Source organism: Ipomoea nil, unplaced genomic scaffold, assembly GCF_001879475.1.
Source record: "Ipomoea nil cultivar Tokyo-kokei standard unplaced genomic scaffold, Asagao_1.1 scaffold0415, whole genome shotgun sequence".
Lineage (NCBI taxonomy): Eukaryota > Viridiplantae > Streptophyta > Magnoliopsida > Solanales > Convolvulaceae > Ipomoea > Ipomoea nil.
In genome coordinates, this window is record NW_017616843.1 from 2280588 (window position 1) to 2302757 (window position 22170).

Consider the following 22170-nt stretch of genomic DNA (forward strand, 5'->3'; position numbering starts at 1 on the left):
ATTGATATACTTTAAATTATTTATTTTAAATACAAACATTAAACATTAAATCAGTCACACAATACGTGTGTAAAGGCTAGTATACTTTTGAAAAAATAAACATATATTATATTAAAAATGTATCGTATGTAAATAATACGGTGGATGGTACAATGATTTAATAGAAATAGAAATGCCTTACACCAATAAAATTTGTAATTTTGTATTCCGAAGAGAAAAAAGCGGTTCATCAAATCATTTAATAGCCAATCCGACGATCCAAACTCCTTCCTATATATGTTCATTCTCTGGGACTCCCAAGATTCCTGTCTCTCCTCGGAAAAGGTGACAAGGAGAGCGGGAAATGCCGAGCAAAAAGAAGAAGAAGGGGGCAGTTCCTGTGTACCTTAATGTCTATGATCTTACCCCCTTCAATGGCTATGCTTACTGGTTCGGCCTCGGCATTTACCACTCCGGCGTTCAAGGTGCTATTTCCCCTTTTTTTTTTTTTTTTTTTTCCTCTCTCTCTTCAATCTATTTCTATCGTTACCTTTTTGTGTGTAAAACTTCTCTTTTTCTTGCCCAAAATATGGCGATATTGAAAGAAAAGAATTCCAGAAAACCATGCTTTTAGTTTTGCATTTTTCAGATCAAATACAATACCAAATTCTCCCCCGTAGAGAGACAGGGTGTTGGAACCTGCCTCTAATTAATACTACTTATTAGAATTAAGGGTGTGTTTGGTTGGTGGGTTTTGCCCATAGGAATGGGTATGAAAGTGATTGTTGTCGTTTGGTTGATAGGTTTTTAGAACACTACTATGGGTTTCGAATACCCCATCAATTGAAAAACCCATATCCAAATAAAATAAGGGTTTCATTCCCTTATTCATTTTCAAGCACTACTATTAGTAACCATTCCCATTCCACCTTACTACCAAATATGTTAAGTACTTCCACCAAAACCCATTACCATTATCAAGTATTTGATACCCATTCCGATTCCGATTCCTATGTGCGAACCAAACACACCCTAAGTGTTTACGGCTAATAGCGAAGACACAACTTTATTCCTTATATTGTCACATTTTCTAGAGGTAAGGTAATGAACCTTAGTCTTTAAGCTCGCGCCCAACAATCCTCTACCCACCGAGGGCTGGACTTGGACCTTCGCGGGTCGGCCCCAACACTTTTAATTTTGCATCGTTCAAATCAATCAAATGCAATACCAAATAATCCTCCCCTATATATAGTAGAAGCAGGGTGTTGGACTAGACCCCAATAATTCCAGCTTTAGGACTTGAACCTGGTCTCTGCCCAACAACAATTCCAGCATCTATCAACTTTAAGTTTTTAAACTTGTTGGGACTCAAACCCCTACTACGTTAACGGGGCGATTGGTTGGAAGGAAGGAATTAGGGGGGGAAAGGAATTGTAATTCGGTGGGAAAAGAATAAGGTGGAATAAAGTATGAATTCAAATTACGTTGTTTGATAGGGAGAAATAGAATTATTGGAATTGGGAAGGAAATAAGTGGTATAAAGACTAAAATACCCATTGTATAATAATAATAGAATTAACAACCAAAGGTAGTAATGTCATTTCATATGTTTTTCCTTTCTCAAATTCATTGAATTGCAATTCATGGGGTACCCCGTGAATTGCAATTCAACAAAAGGCATCCACTGAATTGCAATGTAATTGAGGCATCCACTGAATTACAATTCAACTACAGCTAAATTACAGTAAACCAAATGCCCTGTAAAAGTTATAGTCAACGGCAAATGTCTGACTTTATTTCTTTATATCACCACATTTTCGGAAGGAGAGTGTTAGACTCGACCCTTCAAGCCGGCCTCCGTCCAACAATCCCCTAACCATTAGGTGCTAGATTTGATCTTTCACCCGGCCTCTGCCCAACATTTGGTCTCTTCGTTTGTTTATGATTATTAGAATTATTTTGGGCACATACATTGGAAGCCATTGCTTTATGTTTCTTCCCATCCAGTGCACCATGGCCCTCCATGCATGTTTGTTTGATTGCAGCTTAGAATTGAATGCGAAACATATATATATTCAAGAATTTGTATACTCATTAATACTATGTTGAACAATATATAATATACTGCATTTTGATAGTACAGTACATGATGTTGAATATGGATTTGGTGCCCACGAGCGTGCTCTTTCGGGCATATTTGAAGTAGAACCGAAGCAGTGCCCTGGGTTCAGATTCCGAAGATCCATCCTCATAGGGACAACCGATTTGTGCCCAGAACAAGTGAGGGCATTCATCGACAAACTATCTAAAACCTATACTGGCAACTCTTATAAGCTCATCACCAACAACTGTAACCATTTCTGCAATGATGTCTGTACCCACTTGACAGGGAATTCAATTCCTCGATGGGTCAATCGACTAGCTCATGTTGGTAAGTAATATACTTTTATTTTGCATCAACCCTTAATTAGCTTGCTCTACTTCTGCTTTCAAAAAAAAAAAAAAAAAAGCTTGCTCTACTTCTTGATTTGGGTGGATGGTTTTCCTTATTTAGGATGTTTGGTAAATAACTGTTAGTTGATTGGGTTACTAGTTGATAACATTAGCTGATTGTAGAACAGTATTTGGTAAATTAGCTTTAGCTGATAGCTGATTACATGCAAAATGACTTTCTTAAAAAACTTATCGAAATTTTGAATTTTAGCATTTTGGAGTAATAAGTTGTTACAAAAAGCTAATTAATCAAACACGATTGTTTAACCAAGTCAAACAGCTAATAGTAGCCAAATAAACTAAAATTGACTGATAAGCTAATTATGTTACCAAACAGGGTTTTAGTCTACAACAAATAATTTTGTGCATATTTTGATTTTTTTTTTAACTTTCATGGTTTTACCTCTCCAGACTCCAATCATTGCCCTTAACTCAAAGCACAAATATGTAAATTTTAAATGTCATCTCTTAGAGCATCCTTATCGGTGGGGATATTAGCTAGAGGGGAGAATGTAAGAGTGATTAGGAAAGAGAATGTGGGAGGAGAGAGGAAAAAAAAAACAAAAATTGAATTTTTTAAATTAAAAAAAAAAGTGTGGCAGGCGCGCCCGGATGTGGACTTGCTGTGCGCCAAACGCGCACAACAAGTCACTTTTTTTTTTTTTTTTTTTTTTTTTTTTTGCAGTCCAATTATCCCTTCATTTGCATGAGAATTCTCTTCTCTATTTATTTCTTCTCCACATTGGCTTTGCTCATTGTCTTGGGAGAAAGCATTCTGAAAAAAACTTAGAATAATCCACTATAGTGGATGCTCTTATATTTAACAAAAAATCGTCGCCGACCCTATTCAGTAGTGATGATTAGACGTCAGAATTTGAATACGATAGTAATAATAAGTGGAAATTAAACATTTACGATACGGTACAAAATTAAGGCTATGGTCTACCTTGTAGGGTGAACTAGACATAAAATACATTTTTAATATACTAAAGTTTTGTTTTTAATATATTAAATGTTCACTTTTTTAAGGTTCATTTTTTGTGTACAGAAAGTTCAATACAATACACAAATAAGCTATGTTAATTATATTAAAAATGAACATTTATTCATGGTTCACAATATAATTTGGTCTGATTAATGTACTTATGGACATATATATATATACATGCTTTATATATTGTTTTTGTGGTGATTAGATTAATGTTTGTTAAGTTAGTGTTGTTTTGATGAGTGAAGGTTTTTGGTTCAATTGTGTCCTCCCACCTGGTTTGCATGAGAAAAAAGTTGAGCGTCCTAGAAACAATGAAGATAGAAAAGAAGCTGCAGCGATACAACCAGTTTTGTCTCTTCCAATCAAACCCGTTTTGAGGTGATCTGCAACAATTCCCAGTCTGCATCATCGCCTACTTCACTTCATTCTGCTTCAACTTTTTGTACAATGACAATTTAGTCACCTTTTTTTTTTTAAAGACAATTTTATTTGTACTATTTTTTTTTTTGAGAAGTTTGTACTAATTTTTTATCACTTATAAGAGAGTCAAAAGACATTTTTGATCCTAGACTTATAATGGCACGGACAATTTTGGTCCTTCATAACAAAAAAAAATCAAACAATTTATGGACACTCTTATTGTGACGAAGACAATTTTGATCATCCATCACTCTTTCCGTTAAATGCCCCGTTTGAGATGGGTGTTTGTGTCTTTTCATCATACCTCCTTGCACTACGTACGGCTATGGAAAGGGAGAGATTGGGCAACTCTGATTGACGCCAACATAAAAGTTGGAGTAAAAGACATTTTTGGTCCTAGACTTATAGTGGTTTGGACAATTTTAGTCCTTTATAAAAAAATTTGCCATTTTATGGACAAAGTTATTGTGGCGAGGACATTTTTGGTCCTCCGTCTATATTTTTGTTAGATAACCGTCTGAGAGAGGAGTAATTACGTCAATTTAGGCTATCTCCTTCTATCTATTATATCTATGTGTGTTTTGTTTTCTTCTCGGTCATAATTCGAAGGAGTCGGAGAGTCCAAGTTGCAGTAAAGGCATGGTTGTGGGCAGAGCATTTCGTAGTGCAAAACTACAAATAAATGAGGGTCAGAGTAAAGGCATGGTTGTGGGACCAAAATCGCCCATCTCACAATAAAAAGATAGCCTAAATTGACGTAATTGCCCCTCTCTCATACGATTATCTAACAGAAATATAGACGGAGGACCAAAAATGTCCTCGCCACAATAACTCTGTCCATAAAATGACAAATTTTTTTATAAAGGACTAAAATTGTCCAAGCCACTATAAGTCTAGGACCAAAAATGTTTTTTACTCTAAAAGTTGCAAAGATAAAACACAAAGGTGAACATTGAACCCAGTGATGCAATCTGATCCATATAAAATAAAAAATATCTTAGCCCCAAGCTAATAACCAAACAATAAAAAGAAATATAATGCAGAATCATGCCAAATATATGCAATAAAAGAGGGTAAATGGTAAAAACATGGTTGTGGGAGAACATGGTGATGATTTTGACTCCCTTTTTGCTGGAGCTAAAAAAGATCGAACACCTTATTGAAGATCAAAATCAAATGCCTTCCCCAAATCCTCAAGTTTCTAAGCCCAAACTACCTCACCAGACTCCATTTTCTTCTGCGTCTTTCAAGATCTTGAAATGTTATGGTAGGTTTTTCAAGGATCGGAGCAGTCTAAACCGGAAAACCGATCGCCTCGATGTCAACGGCGCCGGCGGTAAACTGTCGGTGGCTGAAATTTTGAGTCTTGCCGGAGAAAGGTACATCCAATTCTTCACCCAAAAGGCCCACGGATCTTCCGCGTTCTTCCATCCTTACGCCTCCAGAACTTCTGTTGACGACATCAGTGACGTGGAGCTCGTTCACCTTCTTCTGGCCGCTGGAGAGGAAGTAAGCCGCCGACAATTCCATCTCGCGACCTGCTTTATCTCTCACTGCCTGTGGACTGCGTCCGATTCCAACACACCGGGAGAAGATTGAAGAGTGTGCGGCAAGAGATTGCAGATTGAATCCGATTGCCTCAACACCAGCCACGAACTCCGATTGCCCATGCAGTCATGCAGAGGCCCCATTGACGACGGAGCGACCAAATCGCCATCGAAGTTGTGGGTGAGGAAGGTGAATCTGGAGGGTTTTGGTAGCAGATTGAATTTGAGAAACTACCATGGTAGCAGGTGAATCTGGAGGGTTCAGCGTGCGTGAATTTGGAGGAAGGCGAAATTGTTCGTTGTTTATGTCACTTCTGCCAAACAGTGTCGTTTATCCCCTGGGATCAACTAACGAGATAAGTGACAAAGGATTAAAATCCTCCTCATCACAATAAGAGTGTCTACAAATTGTCTGATTGTTTTATGGAGGACGAAAATTGTCCGTGCCATTATAAGTTTAGGACAAAATTATTTCATTGATAATATAGATCATGAAGCTACATGATGAAAGTATAGTTGAGGGGGGAGGGGGGGGGGGGGTGAATGGGTGTGTTTTGCACGTACTTCTAATCTCTTGGAAATTGAGATTTACGGTACAAATTGAATTTTGCAATAATCAAGTAACTAGACACGAAGTCTAGAAAATGGGCAAAAAACTACTCAAATCATAATGAGTAGCATTCAAGCAAGGATAAAGTATAAGTGAACAAGTAAAAAAAGGCAATAAAAACGAGATTAAAGCAATTAAGAAATAAAAGTAATGATTCTAACAAGATAGGGTAATCTTCTAGATGCAAATAAACCTATATAATTGGGGTAAAATGCCAAACAACAAAATTGACGGAAATTCACAGAAGAATCATGGTTTATAAGTCACTTTCGTGATCAATTATCAACAAGGATTATGACATCTAAGAATTGCTCAACTTTTATGATGCAAGAATTTCAAATCTTTCAAGCACACGAAATAATTAAATCCCCCAATTTCTCCTATTCTTATAAAGAGAGAGTGCGGTTGAGAGAGAGAAGTAACAAGAAGAAGGCACGACGACGTTGAGAGGAAAAAAGAACTAAGATGAGAAGGGTGTTTTGTCTCTAGGATTTTACTTGAAAAGAGTTTAAATTTCTTTTTATTTTAATATACAATACACGTCTTTAATATTTTACCTACGCATTAAAGACTCATATTATACGCGATCATAAGATTAAATAATCAAATTTTAAATACGATATAACACACTTTTTACTTCAGGAGTAAAGACGTGTATAATATTTGAACTTATAAAATAACACGGTGCGTCCTTAACTCAATGGCAAAGACGTGTATTCTCTTACTTTAGGCATCTTTAGTCGCATTGTTGCATTTTTTAGTCCATTCTCAACTAGTGCCCATCTATATCTATATATATATAAAAGTAAAATCCTCCTAACAAATTTTTCCCCCAAAACTTTTGTAGTAAAGTTTATTTGGTAAGTAAATGTCAAATGGAAATTAAATAAATCTATTAATTGTTATATTATGTATGGTATTATATTCTATAATATAATTGAAAATATTATTGTTCAAATACAATAAAAATCTTATGAAATAATGTAACCATAATAATATAAAAATAATAATCTATCTATCATCTATATATATATAAAAGTAAAATCCTCCTAACAAATTTTCCCCCCAAAACTTTTGTAGTAAAACTTATTTGGTAAGTAAATGTCAAATGGAAATTAAATAAATAATAATAATAATAATAATAATAATAATAATAATAATAATAATAATAATAATAATAATAATAATAATGTTATTACCTTAAATAAATAAATTATTATACTTTCCCTTAAATAAATAAATTATTATACTTTCCTTTTGAATTAGTATTTTCTATCTATAAATACAAGAGCTTCTTCAATCAAAGAATCTCAGACTCATCTTTCTGCTTTCTTTTTGTATGAATTTTCTACATTTTTCTAACTATATTCTCACGTACTTCAATATGTTTTGCAGTTTGGACATCATGAATAGCTTCATCAACGAGAGGTGACTCGCTTGGCCCACTACAACAAGAAGCCGATAATCACTTCCCGCGAGATCCAGGCTGGCATGAGATTGGTTCTTCCTGGCGAATTGGTAAAGCACGTTGTCTCTCTAAAAACACTAAAGCAGTCACCATATTTACAAGCTCTTAGATGAAATCATTTAAATCTATGTTTTGTTTTATATAATCTCAATTAGGGATTAATAGATGTAAAGTAACTTGGATTTGAGTTTAATTTCATATTATTCTTCCAAAATGGTTAATTTCATATTATAAGTATTGTTATCTATCTTCAACTATCAGTGAATCGATTAGCATTCTCAAAAAAAAAAAAAATGAATGTCTATATCTACGTGCATTTAAGATGCAACATGTGTATGATTCATTAGGCTTTGAGGCAGGAGAACACATCTGGGTACATTGGTAGATCTGTATCTCATTGCAAAAAAATATCCATACAATTAATTAATTAATATAATTACAATTATCATTATTCTAATTCAAAAAAAAAAACTAAAGAATTAATTGTAATAATGAAATTTGTTATTAATATTCTATTACTAATTGACATAGAAATCAGACTAAAAGAAAAATGAAATTAATATTAAAAATGGACTCGAATTAAAAAAATGTGTTTAATAAGTAAATAACTAATTTGCTATACAGAAAATTAAGGTAAAGGAAAAAGAAAATGATTATTAAACATTGTACCAGATTGTTTTTATGATTGAAACTGAATATTACAAACGTACCAGATTGTTTTTATAACCAGGAATAAGAATGAATTTTACACACAAGAATCTATTATTAATATTCTGTTATACTAATAGGCATGGGAATCATGCCAAATGAAAAAAGGATTTAATATTAAAAATTTATTAGAAATATAACACAGTTTTCCCTACGAAAATATTAGTAACCACCAAATGAAATATTAGGAAAAAATTATGAAGAAAAAAGAAATGGAAACAAATATTAACTCTTTCTATGAATGTAAAAAGGAAATGAATATATCCATATTTCACTTAAAATATAATCAGTAATTATATTATATTATTATAATTATATTAATTATTTATGAAGAAAAAAGGAAATGAATATGAAAGGAAAAAAATAAAATTTAGACACGAAAATCTATTATTAATATTCTGTTATACTAATAAACACGGGAATTAGGCCAAATGAAAAAAAAAAGATTTAATATTAAAAATTTATTGAAAATATAACACCGCTTTCCCTACGAAAAAATTAGTAACCACCACGTGAAATATTAGAAAAAATTATTAGGGAAAAAGAAATGGAAATGAATATTAACTCTTTCTATGAGTGAAAAAGGAAATGAATATATTCATATTTCACTTAAAATATAATCAGCAATTATATGATTACAAATATTATAATTATATTAATTATTTATGAAGAAAAAATGAAATGAATATATTAATAGTTTACTGGAAATATAATCAGTAATTATATTTTTTATAATTATATTACTTTTTAATTATGTGAAAATGAATATTAATTCTTTTTATGAACGAGAAAGGAAATGAATAAAAGCTAGGGCGAAAGAGGAATATCATAATTGGTTTCTTTCCCAACCAAATGCCATTTCACAAAGAAATCTATTATTAATATCATGTTACTAATCGACATGGAAATCAGGCCAGTTAATCGACAATTATTAAAAAAAATGAATAAAAATCAATATTAATTCTTTTTATGAAGGAAAAAAAAAAAGAAATATATATATTCAAAAGGAAATGAAATATGAAGAAAAACGAATGAATATGTTTATATTTCACTAAAAATATAACACAGCTTTTGGCACAGAAATCAGACCAAAAGAAAAAAGAAATTAATATTAAAAATGGACTCGAATTAAAAAAAAATGTGCTTAATAAGTAAATAACTAATTTGCTACACAGAAAATTAGGGTAAAGGAAAAAGGAAATGATTATTAAACACGTACCAAATTGTTTTTGTGATTGAAAATGAATATTACAAACGTACCAGATTGTTTTTATGACCAGAAATAGGAATGAATTTTACATACGAAAATCTATTATTAATATTATGTTACTAATAGGCATGGAAATCATGACAAATGAAAAAAGGATTTAATATTAAAAATTTATTGGAAATATAACACAATTTTCCCTACAAAAAAAAATAAATAAATAAATAGTAACCACGAAATGAAATATTAAGAAAAAATTATGAAGGAAAAAGAAATGGAAACAAATATTAACTCTTTCGAAAAAAGGAAATGAATATATATCCATATTTCACTTAAAATATAATCAGTAATTATATTATTATATTTACATTAATTATTTATGAAGGAAAAAGGAAATGAATATGAACAGAAAAAAATGAATTTTACACACGAGAATCTATTATTAATATTTTGTTACTAATAGACACAGGAATCAGGCCAAATGAAAAAAAGATTTAATATTAAAAATTTATTAAAAATATAACACCGTTTTCCCTACGAAAAAATTAGTAACCACCACACATGAAATATTAGGAAAACATTATGAAGGAAAAAGAAATGGAAATGAATATTAACTCTTTCTATGAGTGAAAAAGAAAATGAATATTACTCATAATGAATAAATATATGAATTATTATACATAGTAGCATGGAATTAATTAGTAGGACAATTATATTAGGTAATCTAATTAATAATTTACTTTTTTTTTTTAAATTATATTCTCTTTTTAATAATGAATATTTTTTTAAAGTATATACACAGATTATGCTTATCAATATAGAATTAAAAGTGTATAGATGTATAATATTATTAGTACAAAATCAATTATACTTGCCTTAATAATTAATTATTAATATTATTGCCTAATAATTATGTGTTGTCACCTTTTTCGGGGTAATTATTATGGTAATTTATATACATATATATTTTTATACTTAATGTATAATATTATTGGGCACAAAATAAATATACTTACCTTAATATATATATAGATTATTTTTAATATAATTTCCTAATTTATTAAAGGTAATTATTCTCATAATTTTTCTTTCATTCTTTTGTGTAATTATTATGGTAATGTATTTAAATATTAGAAGAGAAAAAATGTTATAATTAATATAATTAATGAAATTATTATTGTAATTGCCACAATATTTGTTAATTATAAATAATATAATTAAGAAATTTGAGAAATATAAAGTTTCTTCCGTAGAACCATTTGTGACAATTTCATTAAATTATAATTAATAAAATATGAAATATAATTAAAGAAATGAAATTATAAAATTAACAAAACATGAATATTTATAATTTTTTTTTAAAATATACATACATACACTTTTTAAATTTCTAAATATAATTTTTTAAGTATAAATCTATCAATATAAATTAAAATTAATGAAATTATATTATAATTTTCCTATATACATATTAATAAATATTATGTGTATATACAATGTATTATACAATCATATAAGGATATGCGTCCGATTAGAGTTTATATTTGTTCATACAAAATTTAGAATTTACATTTTTATTGATTTCTAAGTACAATTCTCTTAGTTATTATTATTCATATTTTTAGAATTAATAATATATATATATATATATATATATATATATATATATATATATATATATATATATATATATATATATATATATATATATATAATACAATTTGGAATAAATCAACTTAATTATATGAATTTTTTTCTATAAATTTATCTAAATATGTACATGATTAGAGATTATATTAACCATACAAAATTTAAATTTAAATTTTGTATGTTATGAAAATAGATACTTGACCAAATATATAAAAGTCCAACTATATTATTATATTGTACATTTTAACATTTTTTTATTTTAATTTTAAATTCATAAAAACAAAAAAAAAAAAAAACAAAAAAAAAAATCTGTGCAACACACGGGTAAAATACTACATTTTAAAAAATACAATTTCATAAATATCATAAATTAATTAGTACAATATCATTTATATTTATAACAATTAAATAAAAAAATAATTAATTTCAAATATATGAACCAATGATTTCAAAATGAAACTAATATACAGTTACAAATAAATATAGCATGATTTGATTTACTTTAATTAGTTTTAATTCCCTTAATGATATGACTTTTCTTTATCAGTTTTTTGTGGGAGACTAAGGGAGTGTTTGAGTTGCTGGAAATTATTATTATTTTTTGAATACTTACTAATAAAAAAAAATTAAAATATTTTTTACCCCCCTCCCCTTCCCCCAATAACATGTGTAAATCTTATATTTTTTAAATTACAATTTGATAAATATTATAAATTAATTAGTAGAATATCATTTATGTTTATAAATTATAATAATTAAAAAAAAAATCCATATATGTGAACCAATGATTTCAAAATGAAATTAATATACAGTTACAAATAAATATAGTATGATTTGATTTACTTTAATTAATTTTAATTTCTTTCATGAAATGACTTTTCTTTTATCAGTTTTTTATGGGAGACTAATGGAGTGTTTGGATTGCTATAAAATACTTTAAAATAAAAATTCATACTAATAAAAATCATTTTAAAATATTTTTTTAACCCCTCATAACATGTGTAAATCTTATATTTTTAAAAAATACAATTTGATAAATATCATAAATTAATTAGTACAATATCGTTTCTGTTTATAATAATTAAAGAAAAAAATAAATAATTGAAATATGTGAACCAATTATATCACAATAAATCTTTCAAAATTTAAAACAAAAGAACGGAAATTAAAAATAGAACGAAAATATTTCAATAATAATATTCTACATCATCAAGTAAAAGTAAATTAAAAATGAAAAGATAATATTTCAATAATAATATTCTACATCATCAATAGTAAAGGCATATTTTAAACAATAGTAAAGGTAAATTAAAAATGGAACAGAAATATTTCAATAATAATATTCTACATCACCAATTAAAAATAAAACTAAAATTAGGTTAAAATACCATTGCATATGATATTCTAATTGATTAATTGACGGAAAATAAAAAGAATAATTGGTTGAAAATGAATATGATATTACTAATTGACTGATATTTTACGATGATATATTTTCACCCGAGTCACCCATTCTAATGGACTGAAGATGTTAGCTATAGACGATGACGGACAAGATTATGCTGTTACTACCAATGTCGTCTACAATATGAGGTTTTAATAATGTGTAAATACAATTGGTGATATTATGTTTTTTTTTTTTTAATGACAAAATTGCTATATATCTACACACAAAAAAAAAAATAAAAATTTTTAAAGCAATTTAGACAAAAAAAATAAAAAATAAAAAAATTCATACAAATGAATTAGGATAGCAATTCATTCCTATAACTGAGTTCCTAAATAACGAGCACGTTTGCCTAATTTATAAAAATACTAAACAATGATAAATAAAAGCTTCAAAGTTACAACACTGCATGCGTATATCTACACATTAGCTATTAATTTGAGCAATTATTTGTTTAAATTCAAGCAACGATAACATCAAAACATATAAACGATCCAAACTATATCTTCAATTGCACTATATAATATTTAATGTTCTAATTTAAATAATTATATATCAATCCAGATATTCTTAATATATTACAACAAATTCACGGGCGAAACCATATCTTTAATTGCACTATATAATATTTGAGTTATTACTGAAAAAATCAGTCTTTAATCACGGTTAATTGTATGTTACTTTTTTCCGAGTCACCCATCCTGATAGTCTGATAGTTTTAACTTTAGACGATGATGGATAAAATTCCGTTACTACTACCAATGTCGTCTAGCTATAAAGAGATTTTCAATAATGTATAATTTAAGCCATTGATATTATGTTTTTTTTTTATATACAAAAATGACAAAATTGCTATATAGCTGATCTACATAGAAAATATATCTTCCGTATAAATAATTTATATAACTGAGTTGCTAGACAACGAGCTAATTAGCCCAATTAATACAAATTATAAACACTGATATATAAAATCTCTAAAGTCACAACACCGAATGCGTATATCTACACGTTAGTTATTAATTGGGCAATTATTTATTCGAATTCAAGCATTGATAACATCAGAAAACATAATCGGTGCAACTCAATTCTTCAATTATATTATATAATATTCGATTTTATAATTTATACAATTGTATATCGATATAAATATTTTTAAAATTTTATAACAAATTCATTCCGTGCAACGCACAGGCGCAAATACTAGTAATAATAATAAAATTATTATTATTATAATTATTATTATTATTATATTAAAAAGAAATATGGGACGAGACGAGTATCCTCGTCCTCATTGGGACAAGGATCAGGGATCTTTGTAGAGGATGGATGAAATTTATTTCCATCCTTAAACTTAATAAATTTATAATATAAAAACTTATAATACTAACTTTACGAACATGTAGTAATGAATTTATAACTTGCAATACCGTCTTCAAGAAGCTATAAATTCTCTAAAAAAATTTGAAATAAAAATGTATATCAATATAGGTGTCATTTAAATATCTCAATTAGAGATTTTCAATGATATAATATTCTCTATACATAAATTTTATTTATAGGAAAGAAAATAAGAAAAATAAATTAAAATGAAAAAAGAATTTAGGCATAGAAGTTTTGGATTGTTTGATATATTTGGATTATTATTTGGTTGATGTTATTCAATAGTTATGGTCTGCATGGTGCACACGGTTGCAAAACGACGTCGTTTTGACTAAAAACGCGCGTCCCATTTTAAAAAAAAAAAATTCAGTTTCGATTCCCCTCAACAATATTATTGTGGATATATAGTTATGAATTATTGTGGATATATAGTTATAAATTTGTAGATATATAGTTATGAATTTGTGGATATATAGTTATGAATTTATGGATATTTAGTTCATTCATTGTGGATATTTAGTTCATTCATTTTGGGTTTTGTGTTATTCATTCACTTTGGATATATAGTTATGAATTTGTGGATATATAATTCAAATTATGCACAAAAAAAATGTTATTGCCGGGAATCGAACCTGTTTTTTTTTTTTTTTTAAGTGGGACGCGCGTTTTTAGTCAAAACGACGTCGTTTTTCCAAGATCGCAAATTATGCTGTGGACTCGTGTCCACAATGCATTGTGGATACGAGTCCAAAACGACGTCGTTTTAAGGGAAAACACGGCCTTACAGTTAAAAAAAAAAATTGATTTTGTCTCGCCGTTAACGGCGTTATTCGTTTGTGGCATTATGAATGTACAGTTATGGAAGTATGAATGTACAATTATTGAATTATGAACACAGAGCTCTAACATTATGAACTTACAATTATGAACATATAATGATAAAATTATGAACATATACTCCTATAACAAAGTGGTCTGAAATTTTATTTTATTTTTTTTAAAAAGAAAAAAAGTGGAAGGGAACGGTGCCACTAACGACACCGTTACCGTGTCCAGGATGCATGCTGGACACGGATCCATAGTATAACGATTCGTCCAAGATATAACTGGCCTGGGCTTAAACATTGGTCTTGGGCTAAGTCCTGGTACAATGATAGCTTGTGCTAGGCCTTTGTTCAATCTTTCTGGATCTTCGACTGGTGGGTTCAAAATTAAAAAGCCATGAACATTAACGCCCAATTTGATCTTTTTTGAAAAGGGGATTCACATGTGAATCCCCTTAGTAAAACAAACTCTAGCAACTCCTGCAAAAAAAAAAAATAAATAAATAAATAAATAAATGACAAATTATATCCTACATCCTGAAATCTATATGGTAAAATAGACTAAGTACGGGTTCATTTTTAACATATTACAGATTTATTTTTAGTATGTTACGGGGTGCTTGGTAAATAACTGTTAGCTGATTGGGTTAGTGGTAGTTACGTTGATAGCATTAGCTGATTGTAGAAAGATGTTTGGTAAATTAGCTGATCGTTGATAGCTTATTACATACAAAATGACTTTCTTGAAAAGCTGATCGAAAAAGCTACTTAGAGCAACTTTTTGAATTTTAGTGTTTTGGACCAATAAGCTGTTACAAAAAGCTAATTAATCAAACACTCATATTGGTTGTTTAACCAAGTCAAACAGCTAATAATGATCAAACAATTCAAAATTGACTGTTAAGCTAACTATTTTACCAAACAAAGCCTACATGTTATTTTTAATCTGTACAATGTACATTATATTTTATATAAATTCATTTTTATTATATTTTCAGTCAAATTAAATTTGTAACACACTAAAAATAAATCTCAGCATAATATAAATGAATATATATCAAGAGTTCACATTGCATTATGGAGTGTGGTTTACGTATAATAATTGTACAAAAATTATGAAAGTTCTATGAATTGTTTTAAAATCTCATCAACGACTAATATAGGGAGGACAAATGAACAATCAAGGGGGTTTGGTGGGACTCCACAATATTCCGCCATGATGTCATCAGTATTCATTTAATGGACCGGAATAATAAATAAATAAAAACTATAGTTTAGTGTTGCATTAACAATAGCAAACGGGAAGAATCCTAAACCAGTATTTTTTTATACCGCGGCACAGATTTAATTTAATAGTTTAGTAGGCATTATTTGAGAGAAGAGTTTAAGATTTGAATATCGGCAGTGGCAGTATAGAGATTATGTCGGTCCAAAGTGAAGAGATCTCTTGTGTGCACCGGCATTTGATCATATCTACTGAGCCATTGAGTCATCGTGATTTATATCCTCCCAAATGTTCTGTTGGGCGGGATGAATTTAACCTTTTGGGAGAAGTACTTCTTGATACCAGGCTAATAATGAATACTGATGACATCATAAAATGAGGAGAACCCCAAAAAATTGTTATATATCTAGACAAAAAAATATATGTTACTTTCATACAAATGAATAAGGATAGCAATTCATTTCTATAACTGATTTGTTAGAGAACGAGCACATTTGCCTAATTTATGAAAATACTAAACAATGATAAATAAAATCTTTAAAATTATAGGACCGCATGCGTACATCTACACATTAGCTATTAATTTGAGCAATTATTTGCACAAATTCAAGTAATGATAACATCAAAATATATAAACAATTCAAATCATATCTTTAATTGCATTATATAATATTTGATGTTCTAATTTAAATAATTATATATCGATTCATATATTCTTAATATATTACAACAAATTCATTCCGTGCATCGCACGAGTGCAAATACTAGTTACAATTAAAAAAAAAAAAAGTCACTTAACCACACCTGAAGAATGAAGATATAATTGAGTCATCTAGTTTTCAAAACTGCAATTAGTCTGAGGAATTTGATTTGTTAAGGGAGTAAATTGTACATTTTTTTTAGTTGGATGGACTATTACATTGTATTTTTGCATGTAATTAAGTGGTTTATTTTACAGGGGCAACCATAGTCAAGTAATCAAGTTGGTCGAATGATTGATGTTATATATAACCACAAGATTCTAAGTTTGACTTATCGTGAAAGTTGTCTATTGGCCTTCTAAGTTTGAGCTGGTCAAGTTTGGACAAGTATACTTTCGGATAACAGCAGCACACTTTTTTGTAAATTAAATCAAAATGACTTATTTTACCCTTATTCTTTTAAAAAAAAAATACATAAAAAAGGGATTTATTATGTTTTTTGTCATCAACTTGCAAGTTATGATATTTTTATTTATTTACTTTAAAAGATCATGATTGTTTAGAATCATGTGGAATTAGCATGCACATATTAAGCTCCATTCCTCTTCCTATGTGAGGCACACCATGGCAAAAGAAATACAGTTGTACTATACAATTTAATATGTAAATAGACATTCAATATACTTTAAAATTAATTATAAATGCATTTAGCTAGTGACTTGTAGTCAGTTAATACACATTTATGATTGACATCCTCTATCAATCTCTAGAGTAAGAACGGTAAAGAACCTTAAAATAAATTACATATTAAAATTATAACTTTATCTATTAAGTTATCTGTATCTCTAAAATACTTTCTCATTTTTAAAAAGTAGTCCTCACTTATTAAAGTGAATCCTACATTATTATCATATTTACCTTACATCATTAGATTATCACATAATCTTCTTCAGAATCGTTTATAATAATGTTCAAACTTATAAATAAATATTATGACTTCAAAATTCCTACTATTTCTTGGGAAAAACTTTGAGATTCTATTTACTTACTATTACCAATGTTTGCTCTAATTTAGTTACACTACTCCAATAATTATTATGAAGGAATACCAGTACGACAGTTGATTTGACATTCAAATTATAATTTTAATCTATATAGAATAATAATATCATAAAATCGACTATATTACTAGTGGTAGTGTTAGTTAGGTCTCATGCGCATGTGTATAATATATACTATATTGAAATTAAAGTGTAATGGCTTTTCAGAGAGTAGGCCACGAACCTTTTATTCCTTTGGATTTTTGCATGACTCGCTTATTAATCAATTCATATCCAATGACTTTCATATATAGAGAGAGTTGCTGAAAAAATGAAGAGAAAGTGGTGGGATTAATTTTGTAAATTTTGCAATAATTAAACAATTGTAGATAAATCATGTTGGATAGTTGTGATCAGTTATCACTTTTTATAGAAGGGGGTTTCTCTTATTTGAACCATATGTTATTTAGTGTATTTTTACGTACATGTTATAAGATGTACTTTGTGATTTTGCGTGGTACATGACTACATAGTTTAAAACATGCATGGTTGTACTTGATTTAAACTCTTTGGTGCTTCATATTTTAATGTCTCTTTTCTAAAATGAAAATAGTTGAGATATTTTGACTATTAAGTGGTTGAAAAAATAAAAATGATTTTCTTCAGAATTGTCTTTTATATTTCTTTTTTGTGCATAACGATATCAGAGTAATTAGGAGCTGAGGCGGCATTGAAGTCTTACATACATTATAATTGTACAATATTAATCTTTAATTATTTTGGTGTGTAGCATGTAGTAGAGAGGGGAGGAAAAGGAGAAATGATAGCAATGCTTTAGTGTGTGTAATAATCTAATAGTGGTACGAAAAGATATAAAAAAGGGGAATTTTAGGTGTGAGTGTGATATAATTTGTCTCTCATCTTACAATTTTCTCATGAGATTCTATCCACCATAATTGGCTACAAAATCATTGGCTTTGACCACCTTTTGTGTTTGAGGAACAAAAATCCCATCTATCTTTGATTCATCACACTTCACCTCCTTCTAATCGATCTAATCTTTATGCAACATGCAAACCATATATATATATAGTTGGTCAGGTTCCCCGTGTCATACGGTCACTACACGCCCATTAGATAGGTATAAATGCATCATAAAATGTCCGACACGCCCATTAGATAGGTATAAATGCATCATGAAGTGTCCGACATGCCCATTAGATAGGTATAAGCATCATTAGGTGTTTTTTTTTTTTTTTTTTTTTTTGATATTACTGGCCCTATTACATTGTAGTATCGGTTCATATACTTTCTCAACCTACTAAAACACAAAGAACCAATAACACCTTCACTGAGGCTCGAACTTGTAACCTTCCAAATGGAAGTCTAACTCGGGTACCATTAGACCACATAGTCTTGGTGCATCATTAGGTGTTGGTGTGATGCATTTGTGCATTTCATTCTGGTGCATTTTTGAACACTGTGTGGTGCATTTATGATTATCTAATCTGCACCGACCTCACGAGAAGCTCAATCATCATTTGAACCAGTATCTATATATAGTATGATTGATTAAGTCATATACTAAGGGTTATAGTTTTTAATCAATAATTAAAAAAGAGTATCTTTATCAAATTTCTTTTGTTGATACAATCCATATAATTATTTAATTACAATATTTTAAACTAATAACTATACTACGGTCAATTATAATATAATACTACTAATAAGTAGTTATTGAATATTTTCAGATGAAAAGATAAATATATCTTACAAAAGATTAATCTTGATATAATTTGATCTAGAAGTTAGGGCCTTCAACCCTCACTTCGTCTAGCCACTAGGAAAACTGATTTTTTGCAACAAAATTTATATTATGCAATATGACTTGTAAGTTGTAACGTGTATCATTACCTTTCATATTTAATTAGTGACTCCTCTGAATTAATCAATACCACAATAAATTAATCAAATGAAAATACATTAAATGATACCAAATTTAGTAAAAGTTTTAAACATATAGCAATATCCCAATAGGGTTTTCATACTCATAATTTACTTGAGGTAAAAGCTAAGACGGTAAATCTGCATGGAATCTCTCATACCCTCACTCCAAGATTCCAAGGTTTATCCTTTTTTATTTTTCCTATATATATTGTTTTATATATTCATTTAATAAATTTTTTTTCCATTTTTATTTAAATAATATATAATAATAATAAATCCAAATTATTATAGGGACAAAACTCAGTATACCCCATCACTACAAGAGTCCATACCAATTCAAATTTGGCTAAAATCGCATCATTTATAAGAATCAAACTTCTAACCTTATAGTTACATTAATAATTTGTTTATCAATTGTTTAAAACACTTAAGTTAAACTCTAGTATATATTTAAAAATACAAGTCTACAACTAATTATGATTATATAAACATTTACAATTCTAAAATCCTAACCATTAATTACCACTAAACTCAATAAATTCATTAATCTATCAAATTAACTTGTATTGGATATTTTAACACCAATATTTAACCTATTACAATGGAAAATGATAAAAGCTCAGCTTGAATAAAGAATTTTAAATGTTAATTATTCAATCACATGAGTTGAATGTTCAAATATTTATCTAATTAAGTAAAAAAATTGGAAATAATTTTAAATTTCATAAATTAATTATTAGATGTGGCCTATTTCAGCAAGGATAATGTTATTTTTCTCTCCTAATTTCCCCTACTAATGTTTACCTATGAATTAAAATTAGTCTTATATATTCTTTAAATGTCAATAATTGACCAACTTCACTTTTGCCAAAAAAAAAAAAAACATATTAATCAAATTAAATTTAAAAAGAATTAATCAATTATTATCAAGTAAATAGGTAAAAGTTAAAGGATAAAATTAAGAGGAAAATTTAACATTTCTTCTATGACAAATCCACATCTTATCTTTGAAAAGTGCATGGATTATTTTGACAAAAATAAAAAAGAATATTATATATCCATGAAAATCTCTTGGAAGATGTGTGAAGAAAAAAATTGCAATCCAGCTAGCTACCAACAGGCCACTCCATAGATCAAGAACGATTTGGAGTTTAATACTTTATTTTAATTACCAATTCAACCCACTTACTCCACCAATTTATGTTTATTCATATAAACTAAGATTATAATACACCGTTAATCTATATTCCATAATTTAGTTTTGAGTTATTTAATTATTATGAGTTACTTTTACTCCTCAAAAAATAAAGATAATCTTATTTAACACAAACTTTAAGAAAACATATAAAATGTAATTTTCTTTTTAATTTTTCTTTCGAACACACCCATTCTAAGTATTTAAAAGGTTAAAAGATATAAATATATATACAGAATCATATGAACATAATATTTCATATAAAAAATGTAAACTACTCTCACCTGTTCAATCCGAGTTGATTAATAATGGAAAGTAAAGAAAAAATATAGTCCCATTTTAAAAATATATTATTACAAATTATTTTAACACTTTTTTCTTTATTTTCTAGATGTTGAACAACTCAATACCACGGAAGAGACTATTTCACATTTTTTACAAGGAGCATTATTTTTACTTGTGTGTGTGTGTGTGTGTTGAAGATTGATGAGAAATGCAAATTGCAATAATTATAAAATTTACCCTGTGTTTTATTCTTACTAAAATTCTAAATCAATGAATTTTGATAGGCAGCTAAAATCAATCATCATTTCTTACTAGGTCTGGTTCACATGCGGACTAACCTATCATGCTGAACGGATTTGCACCACTAGGGTGTGGTGCATTTTTATGGTGTAATTATGCATTTCACCTGGTGCATTTCATAACACGTGGTGGCGCATTCTTGCATACACGGTGATATAGATCCGCACATCCACACGGGAAGGTCAGTCCACATTTGATCCATCATGTATATATATGCATGGTGTATGCCAAGTGTATTACTTCCACCACATACCGTGATACTATTATTTCAAGAAGTTACTCTCGGCACATGTTTGATTTCACTGATGGAAAAAATAAAAAGAAAAAAAATTTGCGAATAAGTGTAGTATTATTGCTAATTCAATTACACATTATATATATATATATATATATATATATATATATATATATATATATATATATATATATATATATATAGTGTCCATGCTCTATAAAATTAGTAAAGATTATACTTTTAAAAATTGGTAACATAATATATATAACCATGAATTTGGGTAGATTCTTATAAAATATTAATTACAAAAAACAATAAGAATGATATGCAGTAGTATATATGAGAACTGTTTCTTGAGATTGGTGAGGTTGGTTGGTCAGGTGAAACTTCATGTTCCTCCACTTCACTCCAAAGGACACACAAAATTCAAACAAGGTAATGATGGAAAACTCACTAGCATGCCATCATATCTTATTAATCCAACTTTAGTGAATGGAAAGTGAAAGAACAAAATTATT

General features: G+C 28.7%; 1 protein-coding gene across 1 annotated transcript; it reads left to right on the top strand.

Annotated features, from left to right (window-relative positions):
- The first annotated feature begins 238 nt into the window (after positions 1-238).
- Positions 239-4032, top strand: LOC109172228 (deSI-like protein At4g17486). Its single transcript, XM_019321375.1, has 3 exons — positions 239-464; positions 2123-2410; positions 3709-4032. Exons 1-3 carry the CDS (start codon positions 344-346, stop codon positions 3843-3845), a joined length of 546 nt encoding a protein of 181 aa, XP_019176920.1. The 5' UTR covers positions 239-343; the 3' UTR covers positions 3846-4032.
- The last annotated feature ends 18138 nt before the right edge of the window (positions 4033-22170 follow it).